Source organism: Daucus carota, chromosome 1 (genome assembly GCF_001625215.2).
Source record: "Daucus carota subsp. sativus chromosome 1, DH1 v3.0, whole genome shotgun sequence".
NCBI lineage: Eukaryota > Viridiplantae > Streptophyta > Magnoliopsida > Apiales > Apiaceae > Daucus > Daucus carota.
Window position 1 is genome coordinate 2,244,807 of NC_030381.2, and position 25,680 is coordinate 2,270,486.

The 25,680-nt window shown below is 34.0% G+C and overlaps 5 protein-coding genes and 2 non-coding genes across 9 annotated transcripts; 5 read left to right on the top strand and 2 right to left on the bottom strand.

Moving 5' to 3' along the window:
* The first annotated feature begins 1,113 nt into the window (after positions 1–1,113).
* On the top strand, positions 1,114–6,944 carry LOC108205445 (calcineurin B-like protein 1). 3 transcript variants are annotated; one of them, XM_017375408.2, is made up of 9 exons: positions 1,114–1,349; positions 3,194–3,323; positions 3,439–3,521; positions 3,946–4,005; positions 4,635–4,743; positions 4,980–5,032; positions 6,172–6,252; positions 6,430–6,542; positions 6,646–6,944. In XM_017375408.2, the coding sequence occupies exons 2-9, from the start codon at positions 3,245–3,247 to the stop codon at positions 6,707–6,709; spliced, it is 642 nt and encodes a 213-aa protein (XP_017230897.1). In that variant the 5' UTR covers positions 1,114–1,349; positions 3,194–3,244; the 3' UTR covers positions 6,710–6,944. The 3 variants fall into 3 exon arrangements, with proteins under 3 accessions (XP_017230897.1, XP_063945971.1, XP_063945968.1); XM_064089898.1 differs by having other exon boundaries at positions 1,212–1,349; positions 3,165–3,323; XM_064089901.1 differs by lacking the exon at positions 6,646–6,944 and having other exon boundaries at positions 1,134–1,349; positions 6,340–6,488.
* TRNAT-AGU (transfer RNA threonine (anticodon AGU)) lies at positions 1,776–1,849 on the bottom strand. The gene has a single exon. It is a non-coding gene; the product is annotated as a tRNA-Thr (tRNA).
* On the bottom strand, positions 2,865–2,938 carry TRNAT-AGU (transfer RNA threonine (anticodon AGU)). Its single transcript has one exon. It is a non-coding gene; the product is annotated as a tRNA-Thr (tRNA).
* Positions 6,945–7,456: 512 nt separating the features above from the next.
* LOC108202745 (uncharacterized) lies at positions 7,457–11,526 on the top strand. Its single transcript, XM_017371307.2, has 7 exons — positions 7,457–7,656; positions 7,917–8,033; positions 8,956–9,534; positions 10,177–10,316; positions 10,426–10,546; positions 10,712–10,852; positions 11,226–11,526. Exons 1-7 carry the CDS (start codon positions 7,579–7,581, stop codon positions 11,304–11,306), a joined length of 1,257 nt encoding a protein of 418 aa, XP_017226796.1. The 5' UTR covers positions 7,457–7,578; the 3' UTR covers positions 11,307–11,526.
* Positions 11,527–12,962: 1,436 nt separating this feature from the next.
* On the top strand, positions 12,963–15,282 carry LOC108215069 (protein PHOTOSYSTEM I ASSEMBLY 2, chloroplastic). Its single transcript, XM_017387405.2, has 3 exons — positions 12,963–13,306; positions 14,184–14,333; positions 15,063–15,282. Exons 1-3 carry the CDS (start codon positions 13,076–13,078, stop codon positions 15,138–15,140), a joined length of 459 nt encoding a protein of 152 aa, XP_017242894.1. The 5' UTR covers positions 12,963–13,075; the 3' UTR covers positions 15,141–15,282.
* A 3,677-nt stretch (positions 15,283–18,959) lies between these two features.
* Positions 18,960–19,540, top strand: LOC108216083 (flowering-promoting factor 1). The gene has a single exon (XM_017388762.2). The coding sequence runs from the start codon at positions 18,960–18,962 to the stop codon at positions 19,284–19,286; it is 327 nt and encodes a 108-aa protein (XP_017244251.1). The 3' UTR covers positions 19,287–19,540.
* A 3,076-nt stretch (positions 19,541–22,616) lies between these two features.
* Positions 22,617–23,653, top strand: LOC108196799 (flowering-promoting factor 1). The gene has a single exon (XM_017364239.2). The coding sequence runs from the start codon at positions 22,989–22,991 to the stop codon at positions 23,304–23,306; it is 318 nt and encodes a 105-aa protein (XP_017219728.1). The 5' UTR covers positions 22,617–22,988; the 3' UTR covers positions 23,307–23,653.
* Positions 23,654–25,680: the final 2,027 nt, after the last annotated feature.

Below are 25,680 nucleotides of genomic sequence, written 5' to 3' on the forward strand. Positions count from 1 at the left end.
TCTCACAGCTTCTGCTTCTTTTCCAAACACTTTATTAACTTATTTACTTCTCAAATCTACACCACTTCTTTACTATAAGCAAGAAGTCACTTCTTTTAAACTAACTCAAACGGCCCCTATATTTAAAATCTGAGAACTACATAGTATTGAAATAGACTAACTCTATTGTATGATTTTATATAATTATATGCTACATATAAATTGAAGTCAATTTAACTAGTTAAAAGTTAAAATACACATGTAAAAGGGACCAAGGGAGTATAATACTTGTTACTTCATTTTATCAAAGCAATTTTTGGATGATTTTCCTTAGAATATTTTTCAAATACAATTTTTAATTTAAGTTATATATATATATATACATATACACACACTCACAACACAATTTATTCTTGATGCAATGATGCACAAGAAAATTAAATATTCAACTAATATTTTTTTAAGGTATGTAATTTTTTCGAAACAAACACGTAAAATGAAACGGATGGAGTATAATATATGATTCATAACAGGTTAATACATTATACATGTGACAATTTCAACCCTATAAAATTGAAGCGAAATGAATATTCAATAATAGTGATGGCTTAAGAGCATCTAGATATTTTTTTACTCTTAAATTTTTAAAGAGCCACTACAAGTCATTGAGCACTATTTTTTCACACGCTCTTTCATTTTTAAGTTATTTTTTGAGAGATTTTTTATTTTAAAGTCAAGAGAGTTTGTTTAGAGAATACGTTGAAGATGCTCTTAATTTATTATCATCAGATATAATATTCACTTTCTTATAATATTATTTAATTTCTTTCCATATTTTTTTAAGTAAAAATGATAAATAAATAAATAGGAAGTATAACGAGTATAAACATGATTATGATTGTCACCCATTTCGAGACTCTTATAAAGTATAGTTTTATAATATTTTTTTATAAAAAAAATTTTGAAAAAAATTTTGACATTTAAACTTTTATTAAAAAAATAAATTAAAAAACGTTATTGAACTTCGTAAAAAAAAAAAAAAAAGCGTTATTGAGCTAATACGAGAGTATCAACATTAAACATGATGGTGGGACGGAGGTAATACAAATCAGAAGAATACCAAATTGAAAAATTTAGTTGTACTTCTGGTTTCGATGCCACGTTTCAAACCAAACCACCGACCGTCAAATCGTCAATGATCTTGAATTTGCCGTCCACACTTCGATCCCTCCCGTATCTAACAACTAACCCTTATGATCACACCACTTTGACTACCACTCGTTTGTATACTTTGTATCAACAACCACCCTTCTCTCTCTCCCTCCCTCCACCCTCTCTCTCTCTCCACGATCTGTGGCTGCGTGTAATCTGTAAGTCACATATTCTCGAATTAAGTTATTTAGAATTGCAGTTGTGGATCATATGAGTTTGTTTGATATGCTGATCATATTTAGTTACATGTTTAATTAAGTAGTATCTTTTATGTTTATTTATTGTAATTTAGGGTTTATGAGTCACAATTTGGGAGAAGCTCGTGGATTTGTTATATGGTTCTGTCTCGATGTTTTAGCAATAGGGTTGTAATTCGAGCTACTCAAGTAATTATCCAACTTGAATAGTTAATAGTTTGTATATCTTATTGTATGCGGCTTTTGCACTTAATTAATTAGTAAAAATTAGAAAACATTGTACCCGTTAAGACCAGTGTATATGTTGTAACGGTAAAGACCAGCATTTTGTGAAGTTATGAAAATAAGTCGAGAATGAGGAAAAAGGATACTGGAATAAAATGTATGTGCTCTCGTTGAGAGTCGAACTCAAGACCTCCCGCTTACTAAACGGGTGCTCTAACCAACTGAGCTACGAGAGCGGGATGACTGATATGATTTTGATACTTTTTTGTTATTATTTTCTGCAAGATATGAATTTCATTGTTGCGTAGAGTGTAGTCTCTAGTTGTCCAAAACAGATTGTGCTGATTTGAGGTAGTAAATTCTTGCACGTTGGACAGTTCCTTATGTACATGATGTTCTGATTGTTAAACTAATTACAAGAACATAGAGAAAGAGACCGCAAAGTATATTTGAATATAGTCCCTTTATAAATCTAAACCTTATCTGCCAGGTTTTATGGCTGAGGTTCTCCATAAAAGTTTTTTGTTCTATCTTGAAGTGGGTATCTTGTCCCATTTTACATACAAATATCTGTTTAGTACTGAATTATTTAGTATTGTGTCCCTGATTATATATTTTCATTTAATGTATCTTTTCACCTTTTCAGTGTACACTAATCAAAAATTTGAAACAATCTAGCGGGATTACTAGTTCCCTTCATGATATTAGAAATATGAGTTTGGGGAAAACATAAGTGTATGTTTCTTTTGTAATAAATAAACACCCTTGAAGTGTATGGTGCCAACTTTATGTTTTTATGCATATGTAATTATATTAAGGTGATTAGAAATGGTCTGACCAGACCTTCAAGTCAACAAGAGAAGAAAGAACACTTCATCTATATGTAAATGGATTAGAATTTGTACACTGGAAAATTAATCTTCAGCTGTAAGAAACGAATCAACATGGGGAGTTTAAAAAGAGGCAGACCTTTTGAAATTCGACGTACTCGGTGTCGGAGTATATAAGCTGTTTTAGGGAATCCTCCGGCTTAAGGATAGCATACTGGGTAAGAGGTTCAATAATTTTTTAAAAAAGAAGATAAATGTTCTCTTTGACTAAGCGAGAAACGACAGCCAAACGGGTGTTTTAATCGGAAAACTTATGCTCTCATTGAGAGACAAGTAAATATGTTGTTTCTGTGAGACTACCGCACCATCTTGCCGGAAAACAATTTGCGAAGTCGGGAAACAAAACTCGAGGTAAAACATGTGCTCTCGTTGAGAGTCGAACTCAAGACCTCCCGCTTACTAAACGGGTGCTCTAACCAACTGAGCTACGAGAGCTTGATAACTGACTTGACTAATAAATAAATTTCTTTGAAATGGTTTTCGGTTTTTATTGGCTTTTTCGCTGTTTTATCCTAATATTGTTTTAGTAACTCTTTTGTGAATATCCCTGTTAATGTTAATTTGCGCAGTGATTGTATCTTGAGTTGTTAAACTGTAATCATTTCAACTATAGTTTAAATGACAATGTTGCTCGGTCGAATGTGGATTTGTAAATTTCAAGGTTAAGATGGTAATGATGATATATTGTAGGGACGGGAAAGTGCTAGTCTAGCTGTCGGCCACATCTCCTAACTTTAGTCGATGGGCTGCTCTCAGTCTTTGGTCAAAAAGCAGTTTCCCGGACATGAGGATCCAGTAGCTCTTGCTTCTCAAACAGCTTGTTAGTAGCTTATTTTTTTGGTTGCACAGATATGTTTCATGATATATTAAGTTTACTTTTCATTTGTATCTGTGGGTTGTGTAACAACAAACTTGTTTTTGTATTCATTCTGCAGTCAGTGTTAGCGAAGTTGAAGCACTATTTGAGCTATTCAAGAGTATAAGCAGTTCCTTGATTGATGATGGTCTAATAAGCAAGGTATTTTCGACCAATTGCTTCCCTTGAAATCTAGTTTTACTATTTAAAATATTGTTTTTCTTGAGTAAAAGAGGAGAGAATGAGGTAATCTTCTGCTGCTAAGATATCCCTGAATCCTCGGTCTTCCATCGTTTAAAGTTGCCTACCAAACAATTTGCCTTTTTGGCCTAGTTTCTATGCTAGGCATAGTTTTTACTTGTCTTCTCTTCTTTTCTCCACCAGAGAACACTTTTTAAACATCAAATGTGTTTATGTAACGTGTACAAGTTTTTAATAGACTATCAGATTTAGGAATTCTACCTTATAAGGCTACTTCATTAAGCAATGAATAATTATTGTAATTCAAGCGCTGATAAGTGTTTCTTAATTCAGTATTGTTCATTAAGCTGAAATAAACGAAGTTATATATTCGTGTGGAATGCAGGAAGAATTTCAATTAGCTTTATTCAAGAACAGAAAGAAAGAGAATCTTTTTGCAAACAGGGTATGATCCTTGACTTGATCTATTTAGTCTAGTTGAGGATTCAATTAGTGGATTGCTTGAGAATATGCTTGAAGTATGATTATGTATTATTCATTCCCTTTCTTGCTTATTTGGGTCATCTCCAAAGCCTATTTTAGCAAGCTGTACATGTTTTGTTCAATGTTATTATTTGCGCTTCCTTCAGTTAGTAGATTATAAATTGTGAGCTTAAATGTTTTTATTTTGTGTGTGTGTGTCTTTTTCGTTATATATTGTAATTCAAATGGTCTGTTAAGACATAACATGTGTGTGTCTTTCGCTTCACATATACTAGATTATACATTGTGAACTCATATGTTTTTACTTTTGAATTCACTCTCTTGTATTAGGCAGTTGCTTAAATTAGTATTGTTGCGATAGTATGCAGCGATTGAACTCTGTTAGGAAAATGCAATATAATGGATATACCAGTTAAATCGGTTTTAATTTGATAATGCCTAGTATATTATAGATCAGGCTACACTTGATTAATTAGCTGTTTTATTAGGTCAAAGGTGCCAAGGCTGAATAGTTTCTGTTTGATTTGTGCCCTTATTTTGTAGATTTTGTTAGGTAATTATTGTGTTTTAACATTTTTTTCCTGTATGCAGATCTTTGATCTTTTTGATGTTAAACGAAAGGGGTTAATCGATTTTGGTGACTTTGTAAGATCACTCAATGTCTTCCATCCTAATGGCTCACTAGAAGACAAGATCAGTTGTAAGTGGAAAATTGAATTATTTTCCCCCCGGATAAAGTCAATTCTAAGAAACTAAAAAAAGCACACAATTATCTCCATCGGGACTGAAACACTTGACCCCTGGTTACTAAGGGTGGGGGATATTACCAGGCTACATGATAGAGATAAGTATTGGCTTTTATGATTTATAGAGAATTTTACAGTTTGGCGCACTAAAGATTTTATCGGTCTTAATGACACGATTAAGTGCTTGCAGTTTCATTTACTCTCTATGATATGGATGGCACTGGATTTATTGAACGACAAGAGGTATGTGGATGATAGCTAATTTAAACCTTATGCTTTGTTGCCTTTGTTGCCTTATTCTAATTTGTATATATTTCTACACTAATCTTTAAATATATGAATAACTCTTTTGTTGCCTTTGTGGGTAAATCTGAATCAAAACTTATGCTAATTTGTATATATTTCTACACTAATCTTAAATTATATGATCGTCTCTTTTGTTGCCTTTGTGGGTAAATCTGAATCGAAAATTAAAACAATACTATTTAATTATTCTGGTTGATAGTATAGGGAAGGTGGTGGTGAGAGTCGGACTTTAGACCTCTCATACAGACTCTCTTTTGTGTTAGCTCGTAGCTTCCTTTAGTATACAAGGGATGCTAAATGTGTTCGCTTCCTTTACTCTGTAGACTTGTGTCGAAATGATTACAAGAACATGAAAATTTTGTCAGCTTTTAGATTTAAACCAACTTTTGTTTTTTGAATGTCACGTGGCAGACTGATCTCGAGGTGAACTCAACCCAACCAACTCAACAAAGTTCCAAACCCCACCACTCGTAAATTAAAAATAAATAAATTTGTCTCTTAATAATACTTAGGCAATTTGTTAAAGTTACCACGTATTGAAGAAAAATGACAACCTAAATGGGGGTTCTCTATATATATGAAGTCTCTTCATTTAAATGATATCAGAATATAGTAGTAGGAATTGACACCTAACCCTAGAGTAAGATTAAACATTCGGCCTATAATTGAAGAACGAGGTATTAATCGGCACTTCTGGAGTTGGGCCGGTGGATTGTAACTTCCCACAAGGCGGAGCGGTAAAAGTTAATATTTAATCCTCCTCTTTTAGCTAATTAACTTAGTATGAGCTGCCCAGACTGATCTTCCATTATTACGAGCCTTCTTTTTGCCATACCCTTTGGATTGTCATCTTAAGTCAACCTTTCACATTAGTTTGTATATGTACTTACTAAACTATATAAAGGAATATTTTAACTTCCGCTCTTTGTGGGTACCGAAATTTCTGACTCAACTATTTTTGTTGAGCAATACTTTTAGAAAACTATAATCAGAGTGAAGGTGTCAAAGCCAGCATGACTTTTTTGTGTGTATATTGTTTACTCGTAACAATTTATTGGCATTTTTATCTTTTGTAGGTTAAGCAAATGTTGATTGCTCTTTTGTGCGAGTCTGATATGAAGTTGGCTGACGGGACCATTGAGATCATACTCGATAAAGTGAGTTTATTGGGATAATGATTACATTTTTAAAGGATGTATTCATATACTTATAACTTACACCTTCCATATATTTTACCAAAACAGCTTCACAGAAAGCTTCCTTGTTCATCTGATGGGGGTGTATGTTTTACTTCAAAGAAAATGCTTACACTTTTATCATCTTTGTGAACCCAGACTTTTTTAGAAGCTGATATAAACGGGGATGGAAAAATTGATAGATCCGAGTGGCTCAATTTTGTGGCAAAAAATCCGTCTTTGTTGAAGATAATGACACTTCCATATTTGAGGTACCTTCTGACCTTAGCGTCATTTCCATTGTGTAATGTGTACAAAACTGTTGTTCTCATCTGTAACATGACCTTATACGTTTCATATTCTTGGCAAATGCAGGGACATCACCACGACATTTCCGAGTTTTGTCTTTCATTCCGAGGTTGACGATATTGCCACTTAAGTGTGATCAATGTATATATAGTTTGTGAAGAATTGTGATACATGTAGGTTTGAGTATATATGCATTTAGTCTTTGGAAATCATCCCTAGTAAAAGGGGAGTTGTATTGATTGAGAAGTGGCCGGGGTTTTTTTTCTGGCCACATTCCGACTGTAATGTATTTATCTGTACATGTGATTTGCTACTTATTCTTTTATACCCCCTTATTAATTAATGAAATTTGGCTTCTTTTTTTATTGATAAATAATTTACGTATATTGTATTTTTTTAGAAAAACATCGATTCTATTTTCTATTGATATATTGGTGAAGTACACACCACTTGTAAACTGGTTTGATCGAAGTAACTACTCCCTCCGTCCCCTTGAATTATATACATTGGGGAACGGGGATGCGGCACGAATTTTAATGCTCCTGTAAAGTATAGTTTTATAACTTATTTTTAAGATTTTTTTTTTTAATAAAAATTTGAATAAGTTTTAAAGTTCAGAAAAAGGAAATTTTAAAAAGAAAATTTATAAAAATAAGTTATAAAACTATATTTTATAAGAGTATTGAAGTGCGTGTCGAGCAGTGGAAAAAAAACGTATAAAATTAAATGAGTATGCTAAGTCCATCAGGATAAAAACTATTAAAATCATTTTGTATTGCGAATCGAAACGTAATTAAATGATTTTATTCAAACCGTTAAAAAATTAAAAATATAAATGGGTAAAACGGGTCATATATTGGTACAAAGGATCCGAGCCCCAAATTGTAAAATAACAAACGAGAATCCGGTGCCCTAATTTGATTTAAGCTGCAGAGCACTCAGAAATATATACACACTCTTATTCAGCTAGCCTCACTCCTTTGCTGCCAAAAAATTAAGATGGCTGGTGAAAACAAATCAAAGGCAAACAATGGTGCTGGCGGCAAGAAGAGAAAGAATCGCTATCTGCCCCAAAACGTTAGTCTCTCTCTCTCTCTCCCTCCCCCCCCCCTCTCTCTCTCCCTCCCTCCCTCCCTCTCTCTCTCTCTCTCTCCCCCTCTCTCCCTCCCTCCCTCCCTCTCTCTCTCTCTCTCTCTCTCTCCCTCCCTCTCTCCCCCTCCCTCCCTCTCAGGGCCGTGCCTGAGGGTGCCTCCCTCCCTCAGTCCCTCTCTCCCCCGTGTGTGTTACATATATGCAGTTTGATTGAATTTGTTTTTTGTGTGTGTATGATTAAACAGAAGGGAGTGAAGAAAGGTGGGTACCCACTAAAGCCAGGAGTGCAAGGATTCTTTATTACATGTGATGGTGGTAGGGAGCGCCAAGCTTCTCATGAAGCCATTAATGTCCTTGATACTGTATGTATTCTATCACTTTCTATTAGTTTCATTTTGTTTTAATAAATGTCGATTATAAACATGTCAGCTTCTCGAGTGATCTTGTGTACTGGACTGATTGGTTGCTTATCATAACTAGTTGGTGTGTAGAGAACAGAATTAGATAGGGTCTAAGGCAGGTGCTATAAGTGTACTTCTAATGATATTAGTTCTTTTCTAGAAAATAGTTTATCGGAATTACTTGCATGAAGAGGACGTGGAGGTGATGTTAATGGATGGTTTCTAAGTTGCGTGTGGGGTTTTGCTTGAGTAAAACATTTAGATGGAACTCTTTAACTCGACGGATTAACTTGAAAGTTAAAATCACAAAAGTGATAGTTTTAGTATTTTGGTATAGAAGAGACAACTTTAAACATTTGATTTGAATCAGAAACTCAACTTAATATATTGCTTTGTATGTTCTTGCATTTCTTCACGCACCTAAAATTTATTGCTCTTGTGATTGACTGATCTTTAGCTTGTTTAGATCCTATGTCATTTATATGAAGGCATGTAGCTGGTATATTCTCCAACTATAAAGGTTTTCTGTTGCAAGATTGTTAACCTGATGCTGTTAAGTAGTGGTTTCCTATTAGTTGTGTTAGTGCAATTAATTTTGTATCTACTTCGTATGAAACTGTCGTGATACATGTTTTTCTTTGATAGTTATTATATTTTGAGCTGTTAATCTTGTTGAACCTGCCTCTTATAATTTCTCCCCGCTGCTGAAGGTCTATATGATTGCATACAGTTACCATAAGCATAATGTTCGTTATATCATATAAGCAATTTCATCCCTAAAAAACATCATAAGATATATGTTTCATGATGTCATAACTATTATTATGTGACCGACCTTTCACTCTTCCACTCTTTCTACTTCATGTCTTGATATTTGCTGCAGTTCTATGAAGAGCTAGTAAGTGGGAGGAAATCAGGCGGGTATGTTAAGTTACAAGATAAACCTATAAACAAAAAAGTGACATTCACATATTCTGATTCTGACGAAGATGAGGATGAAGTTAATGATCAAACTGATGAGGGGGGCAAAGATACTTCAAATGCTTATAATGGAAGTGCGCAGGAAGGTTTGTGCTCTGAGAGTCATAAAAATCAAAATAATGACGACATCAAGGAGGATGTCAAGAGTCGAGAAGTTCAGACTGAGGTGCAGCCTGCAAAGGAGCAATGCTTAGAACAGTGTGCATCAGAATCCATAGAAGAAGACAAAAATAAGTCAGATACTAATAATGATAATTCACAGGCAGATCTGTGTTCGGAGAATCACAAAAGTGCAAATAAAGATGACATGAAGGAGGATGCTAACGGTCAAGAAGTTGAAGCTGAGGTGCAGCCGCAAAAGAAGCAATGCTTAGAAAAAGATACATCAAAACCTGAAAAAGGCATCAGCTATAAAGTTGCAGAAAAGTCAGTTGATCAGTTGATTGAAGCTGAACTGGAAGAGTTGAAAGACAAGAGCAAGGTGAGAAAATATTTAGAAATTACACATAAATTTCGTGCCTTCATTGATATTTACTAGTGTAGTGTATTTATTCAATAGTAGTGTCAGGTGGGTTTTGGTTTTAGTAGTTTGAGTCCAGAGTGTATGCAAACATACCTTCCCTTGATAACTTCTTATACTGCTATATATTTATATATATGTACAAATAAACTATGTTACCCGGACTCGGCTAGAAGTGTCCAACATGGATATGTGTCCGAGTGTCGGACTCGGCAGTAATTTAATAATTTTACATGTTTTTATCCTAAAATAAGTGTCGGAGTGTCCATACCATGTCCGAGTGTCGAGCGTCCGACACGGGTACTCGAGGCAAAATGAAGAGTCCGGGTAACATAGCAAATAAATATTCTCACAGATGTCAATATCAAAATACATATACCTGTAACTTCTAGGATGTAGAGCCTAAATGTGGACTTTATTTTGTCCATTTTTGGATATATTAACATGGGTAGTTCAAGTTCCGATACCTGGAACTGGAACTGTCACAATGTAAATTAGGCACTTAAAATTTTGATTTTGCTGCTATTTTTTAATTTTTGGTACCGGGTGTGAGTGAGATCCTTTAAATGGTAATTAATTTTTAGTTTTTATACTTCCTTATAGAAGCGTTTCATCTTCTTGGATACTGGTTGCAATGGTGTTGTATTTGTACAAATGCTTAAAAAAGAGGGAGATCCCAGTCCGAAAGATATCGCTCAGCACATGATGGAATCTGTTGCATCGACAAAGAAGCACATGTCAAGGTTTAACTTCGAGTGAAAGTGTGGAGTTCATACTGGTGTAGGTTGATTCTTTGTTGTTAAACTATGATATTTAGTTCATTAACTAGAATTTTGCAATGACTGTCATCAGGTTCCTTCTGAGAGTTCTACCTATTGAAGTATCATGTTATTCATCAGAAGAAGAAATAACAAGGGCAATCAAACCCCTCATTGAGAAACACTTTCCTGTTGAAACTGAGACCCCGCATAAGGTAAATATCTTCTGAAAGTTGGTTTATACAAATTATGGTGTATTATACTGATAGTGAATGTTTTTATTTATAATGTTTATAGATTGTTATAAAGAAGGCATTTATTTATCATATTTCTTATCTGTTGCAAAATAAAGTTACTAGATTGAAAAACCTGTGTTGCAGTATGCTGTATTATATGAAGCCCGTGCGAATACTGGTGTTGATAGAATGAAAATCATAGATGCTGTTGCAAAGTCTGTTCCTGAACCCCACAAAGTCGACCTGAAAAGCCCAGATAAGAACATCGTAGTTCAGATCGCCAGGGTAAAGAACCTTTGTCCTTTGATATACGATACTATGGTCTGTTTGGGTACCTGGATTTCATTTGAAATTCTGAATTTGAACAAATAACCTGTTTGGGAATATGGATTTGGATTTCATTTGAAATCCAAGACATTCAAATATTAGTATAAACCTAATAATTTGACATGACAACTCAACACCTGTCATTTGAAATCTATAATTTGAAATGAAATGCCCGTTTCCAAACACCCTTCATAGTTATTTGCTACTATTGCTAGCAACTCAAGTATTTTGGGATGGCATTTGGAATTACAAATATGTTTATAGTTGCATCAAATGGTATTAAATATCTACAAAATGTTCTGTTTTTAAATATTAACTTGTTTTCTATCAGACTGTGTGCTTGATAGGTGTTGTCGAGAAGTACAAGGAATTGGCCAAATACAATCTGAGGCAGCTCACCTCCCCCGAGTGAACCCCTTTGGCCAATGGGAGTAATTGACGAGGATAACAAGCAAGCTATCTTTCTTTCATATTTTACAATGCCTGCTATTAATCCGACTGAAAAAATGTGTTGAACATTGGTCTATTTCTGATCATGTATTAAAATCAACTCTTTTTTCATACAAGCATAATGAGTTGTCATTTCTAATCATGTCAACTTTCTACAGAATATAGTAATTTTTACAATCTAATTTTTGAGTTGCTTGCTTGGATTTGTTTACAGTTTTTTTTTTTGCAAGTGAAAGCTTGAGTCTCTAACCATGCTTAAAATCAGTATTTGGAATAATGGTATTAATTCAGTGAGAACAGTTTGTCTGAACAGTTGTGCGCTTTTCAAAAAGTGTGGGACAATTGTTTTGTAATATTATATTGTTCTGTAGAATAATGTAACAGTGTTCTCGGTATTTTCATTTTTCACGTTAAAACGAGTTCTTTATATAGCGCGATTAAAAGAGGGAAATGTTATTTCCAGAGCTGTTTTTTAATTTCCAGAGCTGAAAAGCCTTGAAAAGACGAAATTACCCCTCTATATTGTTTTTTTTTCTTTTGCTATTGTATATGCACGGGGGCAGTTTTGTCTTTTCAAGTTTTGTTTGCTCTGGAAATTAAAAATCAGCTCTGGATTTAACATTTCCCTTAAAAGATTATATAAATTGCATTATCCAATGATTTTAATCTAGTCAATTATTTATTGTACAGGTAGTCTAAATATCAAATACCGCATACCACTAATTTGACATTTTTTTTTTCAATCGCTTCATTTTGCTACATTAATTTTTTTTTATCAAATGTTTCTTTTTGCTCTGGATATGAACTTATGAGTTATGATGCATTTTGAGCACGCCTGCTGTTAATTTCACAACACGCCTGGTACTAATTTTTTTATTATCGTAATGAAGAATCTATTAATTTGTGTTGATTATTGTAATAAAGAATGAATAATGATCGTTATGAGCTATTTAAGGACAAGTCATACTTATTACACATATATTATCATCAAGATGGGAGGAGTTTTTTACTAGAAATGTGCCAAGAAAACTGTTACGTTCTGCAAAACCAAATTATGAACCAAGATTACGTGCATAAAAGTTGAAAATACCAATAGCTGAAAATACTAGGTCGAAATATAAATTGAAGGATTATATTTTAGAATCGCGATCAACGGAGAACAATTTTTAACGTGAAAATACTGAGAACATTATTGTTTTATATAGAATAATATAACATTGGAAGAGTGAAAATTTTCTAAACAATTGTTCCACTTTCTAAGAAGTGCAAAACAATTGCTCTTAATGTTCATTGATTTATAGTTTTTATAGATTAAAATCAATTTAATACTATTTTTGGTACCGTTATTTTTTAAACTGTTCAGTGATTACACATTTCTTTTCAAAAAATAAACCCCCCAATTGTGGGTTTATCCTCTGTTGTCCCGGAACACCCGGGTTCGACTCTGTTCCACCTCAAGAATTATTAAAACATATATTAATAATTTTTAAGACATTTAAGTCTGCATTAGTAAAAAAAAATCAAAAATAATAACAATAATACATGAGGCGGTTGCTAAAACCATTAAAACAAAACAAAAAACCACGAGCAAAAAGGAAAGGTCGTATACAAATCTTTGCGCCACAAACAGAGAAAGGATACTCGGACACAATAAAATCAAGTAATCAACAATAATACACGCAATTCTCATTTGACTTGGAAGTTTTGAACTCTCATCAAACCCTAATTATCATGAATATGAATTCTTCGAGTTGTAGTTGTGCGATTTCATCAATTCTAATGTCGAATGCGCCTCAATTGGGCGCAATTAGACTCAATAGCTTGCGAGGTCGTTTAAATTATGATTGTGCTAGCAGAGCTGCTGGTTGTGTTAAGCTTGCAGGTGTTGTGAGAGCTTCAATGGTGGAGTCTTCTCATGATAATTCTGTTAATCGTATGGAACGTGCTTGGTTGATCTCCAAGGTTCCCTCCCTCCCTCCTCCTCCTCTCTCTCTCTCTCTCTCTCTCTCTCTCTCTCTCTCTCTCTCTCTCTCTCTCTCTCTCTCTCTCTCTCTCTCTCTCTCTCTCTCTCTCTCTCTCCCTCCCTCCCTCCCTCCCTCCCTCCCTCTCTCTCTCTCTCTCTCTCTCTCTCTCTCTCCCCCCTCCCTCCCTCCTTCTCTCCCTCCCTCCCTCCCTCCCCCCCCCCTCTATTTCTTTTCCAATTGGCTTTATTGTTTTACTTCTATATACTGTATCTTGTATGCTTCAATTGTGTTGTCTTTTGTTTGAATTATGGAAATTGGTTGAATTTTTCGTGGGAAATGGTTCCGGGATTTCCTTAAGTTGGTTGCTAAATTTACTCTATATGGGTACTTATTATATATGCTTTTACAAAACTTAAATGATTCGAAGTATTGATTTAGATATCTTATTAGTGTTAGCAGGATTGCAATGATCCTTCAAGTGTCTTTAAATTTATGCAATCTCAAAAGTAGAAGAATTTTTGTGTTTGGTACAATAGACTTTTAAGCATTGAGGATTGTATACGGACCGACTGCTAAATTCCTGAGTATTGATTGTAATTATATTTGCTTATTAAATGTTAAAGATATTTAGAAATAAATTCATCTTTGGGTAATTGGGTCTGAATTATAAGTATAATGCTTCTGCTGGAACATGGAAAATAAGATTGTCTGAACTTTTTCGGTGAAACCTGTAGCTGAACAGTATTTCCTTTGAATTTCATTTGTCTTTACGTGTTTAACGATTGTAATTATTTGTATGTGCCTACTTCTAATTCAGTGGTTACTGTATTTGGAAATTAAGGATTGCTTTTAATAAATCTTTTTGGTGAATGCAGCAACCGAGGCCTGTTTCTTGTTCTTCCTGTGAGTCTAATGGTCATGTTGAATGCAAATGGTGTGGCGGCACAGGCTTCTTCATTATTGGGGACAACATGCTATGCCAAGTCCCTTCAAGAAACACTAGCTGTGTTATCTGTTCTGGAAAGGTAAGAGTGCTTTAAAGTCTGCCTTGCTAATACAATTCGTGTACTAAATTTCATTCACTTTGAAGTTTAGTTTCATGGGTTTAATTTTAACTAAAAGGAGAAATGAGCAAAATTACCGTTGTTCATGAATTTATTTTATAGAATTAAAGTGTGATAAAATGATTGTAAATTCTAGACAGTCCAAGACCTATGATCCTTGCAAACGAACATGGCATTGATCACATAGTTATACCTGTCTGGTTATGTTTCAAATGTATAATATAGGTAGAACTACCCAACCATTAATGCCTAGCAACCGATAATCAACAAATTCACTTAATCAAATATAAAACAAAAGGATCAGTATAGCAGGAAAACGGGGTACTTAAGTTATAGTATTGATCGAATCATTAATTGAAGGGCAGAATATAGGACGAACCTGTAATCTCTATATGGGCACATTTTAACATCATATTTACCGCAGAAAAAGATACACTATACATTGTGGACTCCTAATTATGCTAGCCCGAGATACACTTGGGCTAGCATCCACCAAGTCTTATGCTGCACTTCTATCATAAGAAACTGCCACTGTAATACTAGATATATATTAACTAGTAAACATAACCAGTTAACCACTATAATAATTAGGAAATTGAACACGAAGAGAAGGTTGTTCGGAGATGACAGTTTGATTTGGTAGTTTGGCCTGACAGCATATTAACGACATTCTTGTTCATCTCTTTTCAGGGTTCAACGCGCTGCTCTGATTGTAAGGGAACAGGCTTTCGAGCAAAATGGCTGGAAGAGCCTCCTGTACAGAAGTAGATATGCTAATCTGTTATGTAGCTAATGCAGTTGTGAATTGAACTTGAATTGGTTGTACACATCGTGCCATTATTCAATTGATTTTACATATTGTATACTCGTTTAGAGCTTTCTCAATTGTTTATAAATTTTTGTCTGGTCAGTTGTTGTGTTAAGGAGTATATCGAACTCAGATGATAATCTCCCAATATAAAGGATTTAAAGTGTTAGGTTAAGTTACACTACTTACTTGTAAAAGCAATGAAGCTGTTTCTCTACTACCTTGAAAATTAGACATATTAGAGACAAATAGGGTTAAAAATGGGGTGGGAAAACGGGAACCCGCACCAACCCGCCCCGCTAATATGGGCAATGGGGTAGTGACGGGGAATGATTTTCTACCCCGCCAAAATATGGGGAAAGTATGGTATTTGTTGAATCCCCGCGGGGATTTCCCACTCCGCCCCGCATATATTTAATATAAATAAATAATTATATTTAATATACTATATTTATTATATTTAATATTATTATTTTATAATACACAAAACTATAATTTTACAATGTATAACATGTCTCTTTGATTTCTATTATATTTAGTTTTTTGCTTTTAATATATACATGTCTCGTATATTTTTATTAAATTCTGAAGAAAAAATTACTAAATTTTAAAGTAATTATTTAAAGTGTAATATTATAGCAGTGGGGCCGGGTGGGGCGAAATTATATTAAATCCCCGGTAGGACGGGGATGGGGATTAAAAATAAATCACCGCGGTGAATGGGGCGGGGACGGTGCCGGAAAAATATATATGGGGCGGGGCTGGGAAATGAAGTCTCCGCCCCGAACCCGCCCCATTTTTAACCCTAGAGACAAAAGATAATTTTGAAAGAAAAGTGAGCGAGTGAAAAATTGTTACGAGAGATTTTGAGAAGAAATCGGGTGTAAGATGGAATGGATTATTCCTTTCAAATTGGGGTATGACTTCTCATGAGGAATGAGACGCGGATATAAAAAAAATGAACAATTATTCATCGTTCATTTCATTCTTCCTGAATTTATTCATTCAAATCTAACTCAACATAACCCAGAGTATTCATTTTTCCGATCATTTATAAAAATGTATTTTCCGAGTGAGAATAAAACCGACCATGCAGACCGTTCTCGACTCAAATGTCAAAAGTATCACAAAAATGTGGGGAGAACTTTTGGAACATACTTGAATTGTTTACATCACTTTGCTGGTTGTATAGTTGTATATACTGATACGAACACTTGTCATATTTGTGGTGGATGCATGTTGAAGAAGATGTATAATTGTATATTCTTAATATTTTGTTATGGTGATTTACTTCACGTGAAGCCCTTGCTCGATATCCCCTCAACTTTGCGGCTCCCCTAGGCTTTTAAGCTCATGGACCTGGACAAGTCATGTACGAACATTTTGTGTGGAGAAAAGTATAATAAATTTTGTTCATTTTTTATTCCTAATCCTAAATGAGATTGTAAATAGATAATTAATTTTAATTTAATGATATATATATATATATATATATATATATATATATATATATATATATAATCTCATTATTAATTTTATATAGTGCCCCGTTATAGTAACCATTACGGTGCTCGCCCTCGCTACAGTACACGGACACCCCAAAACGGCTCTCATCATTACAAAAGTACAGGACAAACAGGATGAAAGGTACGCACAAATCTCCAAATAACAAACAAAAAGACAGTTGGTATATAAAAGTAGGCAACCATGCTGGGGAGTAAGTATTGGTCCGCGTTTGCCACTGTGGCTATAGCAGTGGACAAAAACCTATATAAATAAAAGGCTCCCCGGTCCATGTTTGAGGTAAGTGCAATTTCTACCTCAAAACACACTCTACAAAAAACATTCTCTCTTACACCACTTAGAGTTTAAAACTCTATGATACTCATATTTGTCCAGCATTCCGATCACTGATTATCACACCGGAGGCACTTCACAGGACACACCTTGTGCGGCGTTGTTTTGCAGGTTAAGATGGACCTCAGTTTCGCGGAACAGTGTTTGGATCCTCTCATATAATCAGATCATTTGTCTGGTTGAAGATGAAAAATAAAAATGAAGATATAAGCGGACAAAAGGTGTATATATAAAAAAGGTGATATTCTTGTCAACTTTATAAATTTTAAAAGAAATTCTTTTTGCTTTGATAGGAGAATGTACAAATATCCACGTATATAAATTTTTGGATTATAAAAATACATGATGTTATTCGAATGAGCTTGACGTGCACGACATGTGACCTAAGTGGAGGTGACATTCCCCTATGAGCTTTTCTACTCGGTTTTTAACTGGGTTATTATTAAAAGGACACTAAAGTAAATTCCCCAATTAAACTCAGCAAGATTCCTGTCTTGAAAAAAATATGATATCTCAAAATTCTAAGGCAGAAGGGGTTGAAATACCCCCAAAGATTCTGTGACACAATCATCAAATGATAATTGTACAGAATAATTAGAAGTGGCGTTGCTGGGTAGTACGTAAGTGTACCTTTTTGGCAGAACCGAGGCAATTTCTTGTAAAGTATAGTCTTATAAAAAAAAATTAATTTATGTAGGAAACGAAAATTAGAAAACATATTGTAATAAGAAAATCCATGTCAAAAATAACGTAAAATTGAAATTTTTTTAGTGTAGTCTTACCAGCGTGTCTGGTTTACATATAATGTCATTATAGCAAGTCCAACAATGTCCTAGCAAGTGCCCTATATATATAATAAAAAATAATGTCCTAGTGTTTTAGGACATTATTTTAATATAACAACTCCAACAATATGCCTTATTATTGTGCCTTATTATTTAAATAATAGTATATTTGAATTATTGTTGGAGGAAAGTCAAAAAGGAAGAGAAGAGAGGTGTGTTAGAATGTGAGTAAACTAATATTTTATTGATAGAAATGATTTAGGGCATGCATGATTGTGCCTCAAAAATAAGACATTTGTTAGATGTTCTAGTGTTTTGAGGCACCACTAGGATATTATTGGAACATCATTTTACTTCAAATACCTTAAATTTTGATTTAAAACATGATTTTAGGGCACTCTTGGACTTGCTACTGTACGTAGATGTTATCGTAGAGTGATGATATACACGTCACAGAGGTGCATGGCAATGCAACTTGTATAAGTGGGGAACCTAAATGTGGTTTCCAAAATTCCTCTCGTATACCATTACTAGATTCTCACATATATTTAATCATAATTACATATATATTCTCTTAATTCTCTCTAAAATATTTCCATTTCAAAATACTCGCATCTTCCGGTTTAGTATTTAACATAAATACAAATATTCTCCACGTACCTTATGCCGAAACCGCCTATAGTCACGTAGCCTTTTCATTCCACTCCTAAAAGTATATTTTTGTACTTCTCACTTCTGCATTTCACACGGGACGGTCGTAATTACAGGCAAACAAAACTTGCGTCTAAAATTTCAATATTTGAAGGGTTTATGACTAAAATATGTGAAGTTTATATAAATTAAAGTCCCGAAAATTGATTATAACCGGGATCATGCAATTCTCTGGATCGCTAACTCCTGACCAATATAACCGGACACAATTAAAAGTGTCCAACATGAATATGTGTCCGAGTATTGGATTCAACAATATTTTGAAAATTTTATATGTTTTTATCCTAAAGTAAGTATCGAAGTTTTCACGTAAGAGTGTCGAGTGTTCGACACAGGTACTCGAGACAAAATGAAGAGTTAAAGTAACATAACTCCCGTATCCCTATAAATAACTAGCCTTTCTTCAATTCCATGCATCTCATCACAATGTCTGGTGTCTGGGTATTCAAGAACGGCGTTATGCGTCTCAACGACGGCGGTGGCTCGTCTTCGGATCAGCAATCGGGCGGGAGGAAGAAAGTGCTAGTGCACTTGCCTACCGGAGAGGTGATTTCATCGTACAAATCTCTCGAAAAAATATTAATTGAGCTGGGATGGGAAAGGTATTATGGCGATATCGAACTATTCCAGTTCCACAAGAGAAGTTCCATTGATCTCATCTCACTTCCTAAAGATTTCTCCAAGTTTACGTCGGTTTACATGTACGATATCGTCGTTAAAAATCCTAATGTTTTTCACGTCCGAAGCTCTTAACTGAATAATTAATTAGCTGTGTGTGTGTGAGATTACGCCTGGGATTAGTGTGATAGCTAGCTCTGGATGGTTATTGTGCAAAATTTAGGCGATATTTGATTATTGTGAATTAGCTGTTTTTCTTGTAATATTTGTTTTGCGGATCAGTATATGCATGTGTGTGATAAGTGATTAATGTATTAGTACACTGCAAGAATTATAGTTCATACGTAAATTATGTACTGCTTTTTAGTATTGTTCTCTTGTTTCTGCAATTCTGTCGTCTTATTTAGCACAGTCACTTGCCTGCTTGATTCGCATTTAATAAAATTTGAATCTCGGTTCTTGGAAGCAGGGGTGAAGTGACACATATGGAAGATCTTATAAGCTGAATTGAAAATAAGTTTGCTGTCAAGTGAAAGTGCATCATTGGATAGATTGTGTTTATCCTCTGTTCAAAAACACTGGTCCAAACTCATCTCCAAAAGTATCAGTAAGAGCGGAAAATATATAAGTCTAATTTTTTAAAAAAATAAAATTGCTATCAAGTTCGTCAATATTTGCACGCATCACTATAATAAGCTAACATCGGTATAATTTGTAGTGCAAGGTTTTAATTATATTTTTTGGTTTGGTACTCTTTTTTTGGGACTACAAGTCTACAAATGTGGAATCTGTTAGTCTTACATTGTTAAACAGTTTCAAATACTAAAAACACTCGTAACAATACATTATCATATAATATTTCATTAAAAAAATTATAATGATGTTATAAATAAAATTATAAATATACGATTTTGAATATCTTTTTTTAACAAGAACCTTCATATAACTCTTTTTAATTTTAACGTGTTCTATTTCAATATAAACACGAACCATTACATGACCCATTCTAACTCAAATCTTAAAAGTTACTGAATCTTTTAAAGATATTACATGATCGGCTATGTTTGGAAAAGATTTGAATTTTGTCTTTTTTTTTATTTTTAAATCTAGGTGTACTAAATTCGGATTAAATATACTAAAATTTTAATGTATATATATATTTATTTGGGTATCTCCATTTTCAAGTAAACGGGAGAAAATATAATCAGTTGAATAATATAATTAAAATTCAATCCATTAATACTAAAATACTAATAAAATGATGTTAAAATTTAAATTATAAATAATAAATTACGAACTATATATCCACCTGTGCTTCGCACGGGTTAAAGGCTAGTACGGTTAAAAATAAAAACTAAGTAAGAAGGATATCAGCAAGACATATGATGGTATTAGAGAATATAAACAAGTAATTACAATTTTTTTTTTTTGAATTTACTGCGTTGCGTTCAAATATAACGAAATCAACATTCAATGATCAATAGCAACTGCAATTATTTCTTAAAAGATTATTTTAGATTGTATTTAATTATTAGTTGATTTTAATTATAAATAGTATTTCTACAAATATATTTATAAAACAATAAAACTATGAAAACTTATTTAGCAAAAAAAAAAAACTATGAAAACTTAGCATTTTTGATAAAGATGCAATATATTATTCGTGTCAGCTTGTTATACATGTAACCGCGCGACCCGGCTCAGTGGACCTCTTTGACACCAATGAACTTCGCTTGATGTTTTTCGTGGATTTTTTTTTTAATTTGACGGATTATTAATTTATGAAATTATAAATACAAATTTCATTTTCGGGGCATATAATATCTGTCCTAGTCAGAAAATAAATTCTCCATTGAATAAAGTATATGTACAGCTTTGCCAACTCATCTATACCCAAAAGATTCTTACCCATGATTGGTGGGGCATGTAAGTTTAAAGCAACCCTAGCTAATTTAGCTTCAGATTAAGAGCACCAATCTGTGCCCTAAATATTCTACACATATTGGTCCCACAATATCTTTATTCTCCACCAAAGCCGAGCAGGCTTAATCATAGGTATACAAAGCTCGGACAATTCGATCAATCCGATCCAAATCAAAGAAATACATAATATGTCTTTGTTTGTGTATATATATAGGATTATTCTAGTAAAAATTATTAAATGTAAATTAAAATACAAATTAATGTTTTTAAGATGAAGCAAAAGTTTGTGGATCCCAAAAATGCGAATTGAGTTGGAACTTGGTCTAGATGAGGCCTATTATGTGGGAATGAAATTCAGTATTGACTCTTGAGTTGGCTATAAGCAATTTTAACGAGATTTTAATAAATCCGAGATGAATTGAATAGAATCGGAGATGAATCTGAGATGGGCGACGTCATTTAAGATATAAGGGGATGAATGACGACATACCCATCTGATTTATCTTTGATTTATATGATTTATATATAAGATTTGTATTTCTCGTAATCATGTGTATATGATCAAATGATGTATAGATGACGGACATCCGGGTAAATGGGAAATGAATATTTGCATTGCTGCAACTGAAGTGGATAGTTATGCTAAGGTCCACATTATATCTTCAGAAGAAGAGGCAAAGCCCCCATGGGTCTTCACGTGAAGAAGATAATAACATGATGATACAATCCTCCAGATGTCACCAGGGGCTATCAGAATTCTGCTTCATTCTTAACCTAAGCCCCACCACTCCTTTACTTCCTTCTCATCATAGGTTCGCTCTTTATTCTAAGCTTTATCCAGAACTTACTATACGTATATTCATAATTAATCACCACGAGAAGGACCTTCTTGATCAGAGGTGGATAAGACTTGCAACTAGAGCCCCCAAACTCACGAGCCCTAAATTTTTCAGAGTCCTTTATATGTAAATGTATGAAATATGCCAAGTTTATATAGTTGTGAGTCCGGAAAACTAATTTTGACTATAGGACCTCTCTTGCTTATGCTAAGTTTATATAGTTGTGAGTCCGGAAAACTGATTTTGACTAAGACCTCTTTTGCTTATGACAGGGATGTTTCAAGGTTAAGTAATGTGTTTTAGATGATTAACTAAGTTATTCATTTGATCTAATTTATATAACATATATGAAAAGATCAATTAAGCACTACTAGAATTCTGCTAATACACATCAGTTAAAAACTGATGTCGATAAAATTTCAACTGATGGTACTTTGAGTGATGTTAAAGGTCCCTATTTTTAACATCAGTTAATAACTAATAAAGATCAGTTTTTACATAAAAATTTATAATTTATTAGTATCATGTTTGTCGAATTCGTGTATTCCTGCCAATTAGCTTTCATGCAACTTGCACCAGTTGCTCATACTTGTATTCTAGAAAGCTTTTGAGACTTAGTCCCACTTCGGTTCTAGATAATATTCATGTGCAAACCAATTACAACAAACACACAGTTGGACTAGTTGATTGTGTGCATGATCTATACACAACTAATTAAGTACTGGCAACTCTGTCGAAAAACCAAGTACTCCCAACTCTGAATCAATTTTGATCAGTCAATTCCTCCAGTATTCTTCCACGTCAAGGGCTGGACCTTCGCGAGATTCTAGCACCCTCCCTCCCCACACGGAGATGAGCATGTAACATCTGCCATACAACTAAAGTTGTGGAACCCTAGAAGCTGCAGATTCTCTGTGTCCTCAATCTTTCAACAGACAGGTCCCACAATATCTATATTCTCCACCAAAGCCCTCTTTATAAACACCTCACCATACTATTCAATAGAACCAACACTCCAACAGGCTTAACAGTAAGTAACAATACTTTCTTCCTTGATCTTTCAATATTTTACGAAATGTCAGGGGTTTGGGTATTCAAGAATGGGGTCATTCGCCTCAACGACGGATCCAATGGGGATCAGCAGTCGTCGAGGAAGAAGGTGCTGGTGCACCTGCCTACAGGGCAGGTGGTCTCATCATACAACTCCCTGGAGCAAATGCTGAGGGAGTTGGGATGGGAGAGGTACCATGGCGATATCGAGCTTCTGCAGTTCCACAAGAGGAATTCGATTGATCTGATATCACTCCCTAAGGACTTCTCCAGGTTCAACTCAGTCTACATGTACGATATTGTCATCAAGAATCCTAATGTCTTCCACGTCCGAGATTACTGAGAAACGAGTACTGCTGTGCCATGATTCAGGGTTGTCTCGGCGAAAGTTGAGGCATTATGTGTAATAAAAATGCTTGAATAAATTACAGTATATATTCTGGAATTTAAAGGGTCTTTGCGTTAGCAACAGCTCATATTTACAAGATATTATCACAGTTTGTAGCCGTGGGCAAATGCATCCATAAAGATATAAGTTGGCGCAATAATATTCATTGCCGGAAAAGAATGTCAGAAAAGAACCTCGATATCTAAATAGGGTACTGGTCCCAGTTCTGTGCCGGGGACCTTTTAAATGACATTATTTTCCGGCCATTGGATCGAATATCCAGCGACCAGGATTATAACAAATTTTTAGTATGTTGAGCGTTTTTTAACTGCAAAACGAGTAAAATGATTCCATCTAACGGTTAAAAAGCGGTGGACGAGTATCTGTCCAACGATTAAAAAGAGCTGAACGTGTTTAAAAATTTGATATAATCTAGACGGTTGAATATTCAGTCAAAAAATAATACTAAGACACTTAAAAGGTCCACGTGACTGCTGGGAAACAGGACGGTATAAATAGAGAAACATCGGAAACTATATCGTATATGTAAGTCACTTTGACTTTTTACACACAAATCTAGACGTTTTGACCCCATACTTAGTATTAATATTTTTTAAATTTTTTTTAATAATAATACATGTCTCATATTTAAATTCAGAAAAAAAAATTAGAAAATTAATTTGAAGTAGGTGGTCAAAAGACATAGAATTGTGTGCAGAAAGTCCGAGCGAAAAAAATCAGATGGAGTATATTTTAGCAGCAAACAGTCTACTTGATGAAAAGGTGAGGAGAGCACTGAGCACAGAAAAGAGCCGTGCGATTTCTAGACTCTATATCCGTGTAGAATATGAGGGTACGTTAATTTGACGAGATTCTGTACTTTAGCTTTCTGTGCGTCATCTATCTCATGTGTGACAAAGTTTCCAGTCGAGCGGTGATCCTCATTTCTGATTACAGACGGATAAAACTTACTCTCTCCGTCCCAATCAATTCTATACAGTCTCTTTTGGGACGTCCCATCATTTCTATACATTCCAAAAATAGTAACTTTTAATAATATAATACACTATTACACCTACTACTTTCTTCCACTATCTTCATTCTATAATACTCCCTCCATCCCATTTTAAGTGTCCACTTTGCCAACAAAAAAATTCCCAAAATATGTGTCATACTCTTTAACCCATGTAATTTTTTACTAGTTCCAATATAGTATTAAATACAACCAACAAGCCTTTCCCAAATTCATTAATGCATTAATGTAGGGAATATGAATGTATAGTATAATTTGAAGTGAAGAAAGGTCAAATACACGGTATTCAAGTAGGAGTGATGCTATACGTAATTAATATTTATAAAAACCAATGTGAATAGGTGTGTGAAGATAATGATAAAAACATCACATTAATTGTTTCTTAAGATGTGTGAAATTTGCAAAATGGACACTTAAAATGGGATGGAGGGAGTAATATAAACACTATTACACCCACTACATTCCTCCACTATATCAAATCTATCATTAAATATAAATGAGTCCCACCACTTTACCCATTTTTCCTCTAACTTTACTCACTTTTTACACTTTTTCTTGGTCTCCGTGTCCAAACCATTTGTATATAAATGACCGAGACGGAGGGAATAAGTTCTTGAGACTGATATATTAGTTCATGAGACTGATATATTAGGTACTTTGAACCCTGTCAAAGTATACTATATGAATCTGGTTCACTGTCGGACAAAGCATTTCTATCATTCATTCTGTCCTGTTCACAAGAATGTTGCGTACACATAATACTGTTGCAAGATACTCCCTTTTATTTTTGTTGGTCAAATTGACTAAGTTTTGACCAAAGATTATTACTCACTCATTATTTTAAAAAACTGAAAATTACATCTTAAAATAGATTAAAAGTTATTTCCGGTGACACATTGTTTATATTTTGTCAATTAATAAAATATTAATAAATTTCGGTCAAAATTTAGTCGATTTGACCGGCACAAAACCAGATGTGACAACTAAAAAAGGACGGAGGGAGTAATATTTAAAATTAATATGAAGAGCTAGAGGCTTATTATTTTTGGGGACAACCATTTATTATTATTGACTATTAAGTAGTATTGAGTTAAATTTCGAACTTAAACAGAGAAAAAAAAAATATAGGCTTTTATTTCTCCAAGATATCTTATTACTGGAATTTGCACCTTAAGCTGTACGCTATAATCAGAACTAATATTGTCAAACAGAGTCTATAATTTTCTGATTATACAGTTTTTGAAATTACAATGAATAATAATAAAGACAAGGAGTATCTTAACAAATACTCGTTTG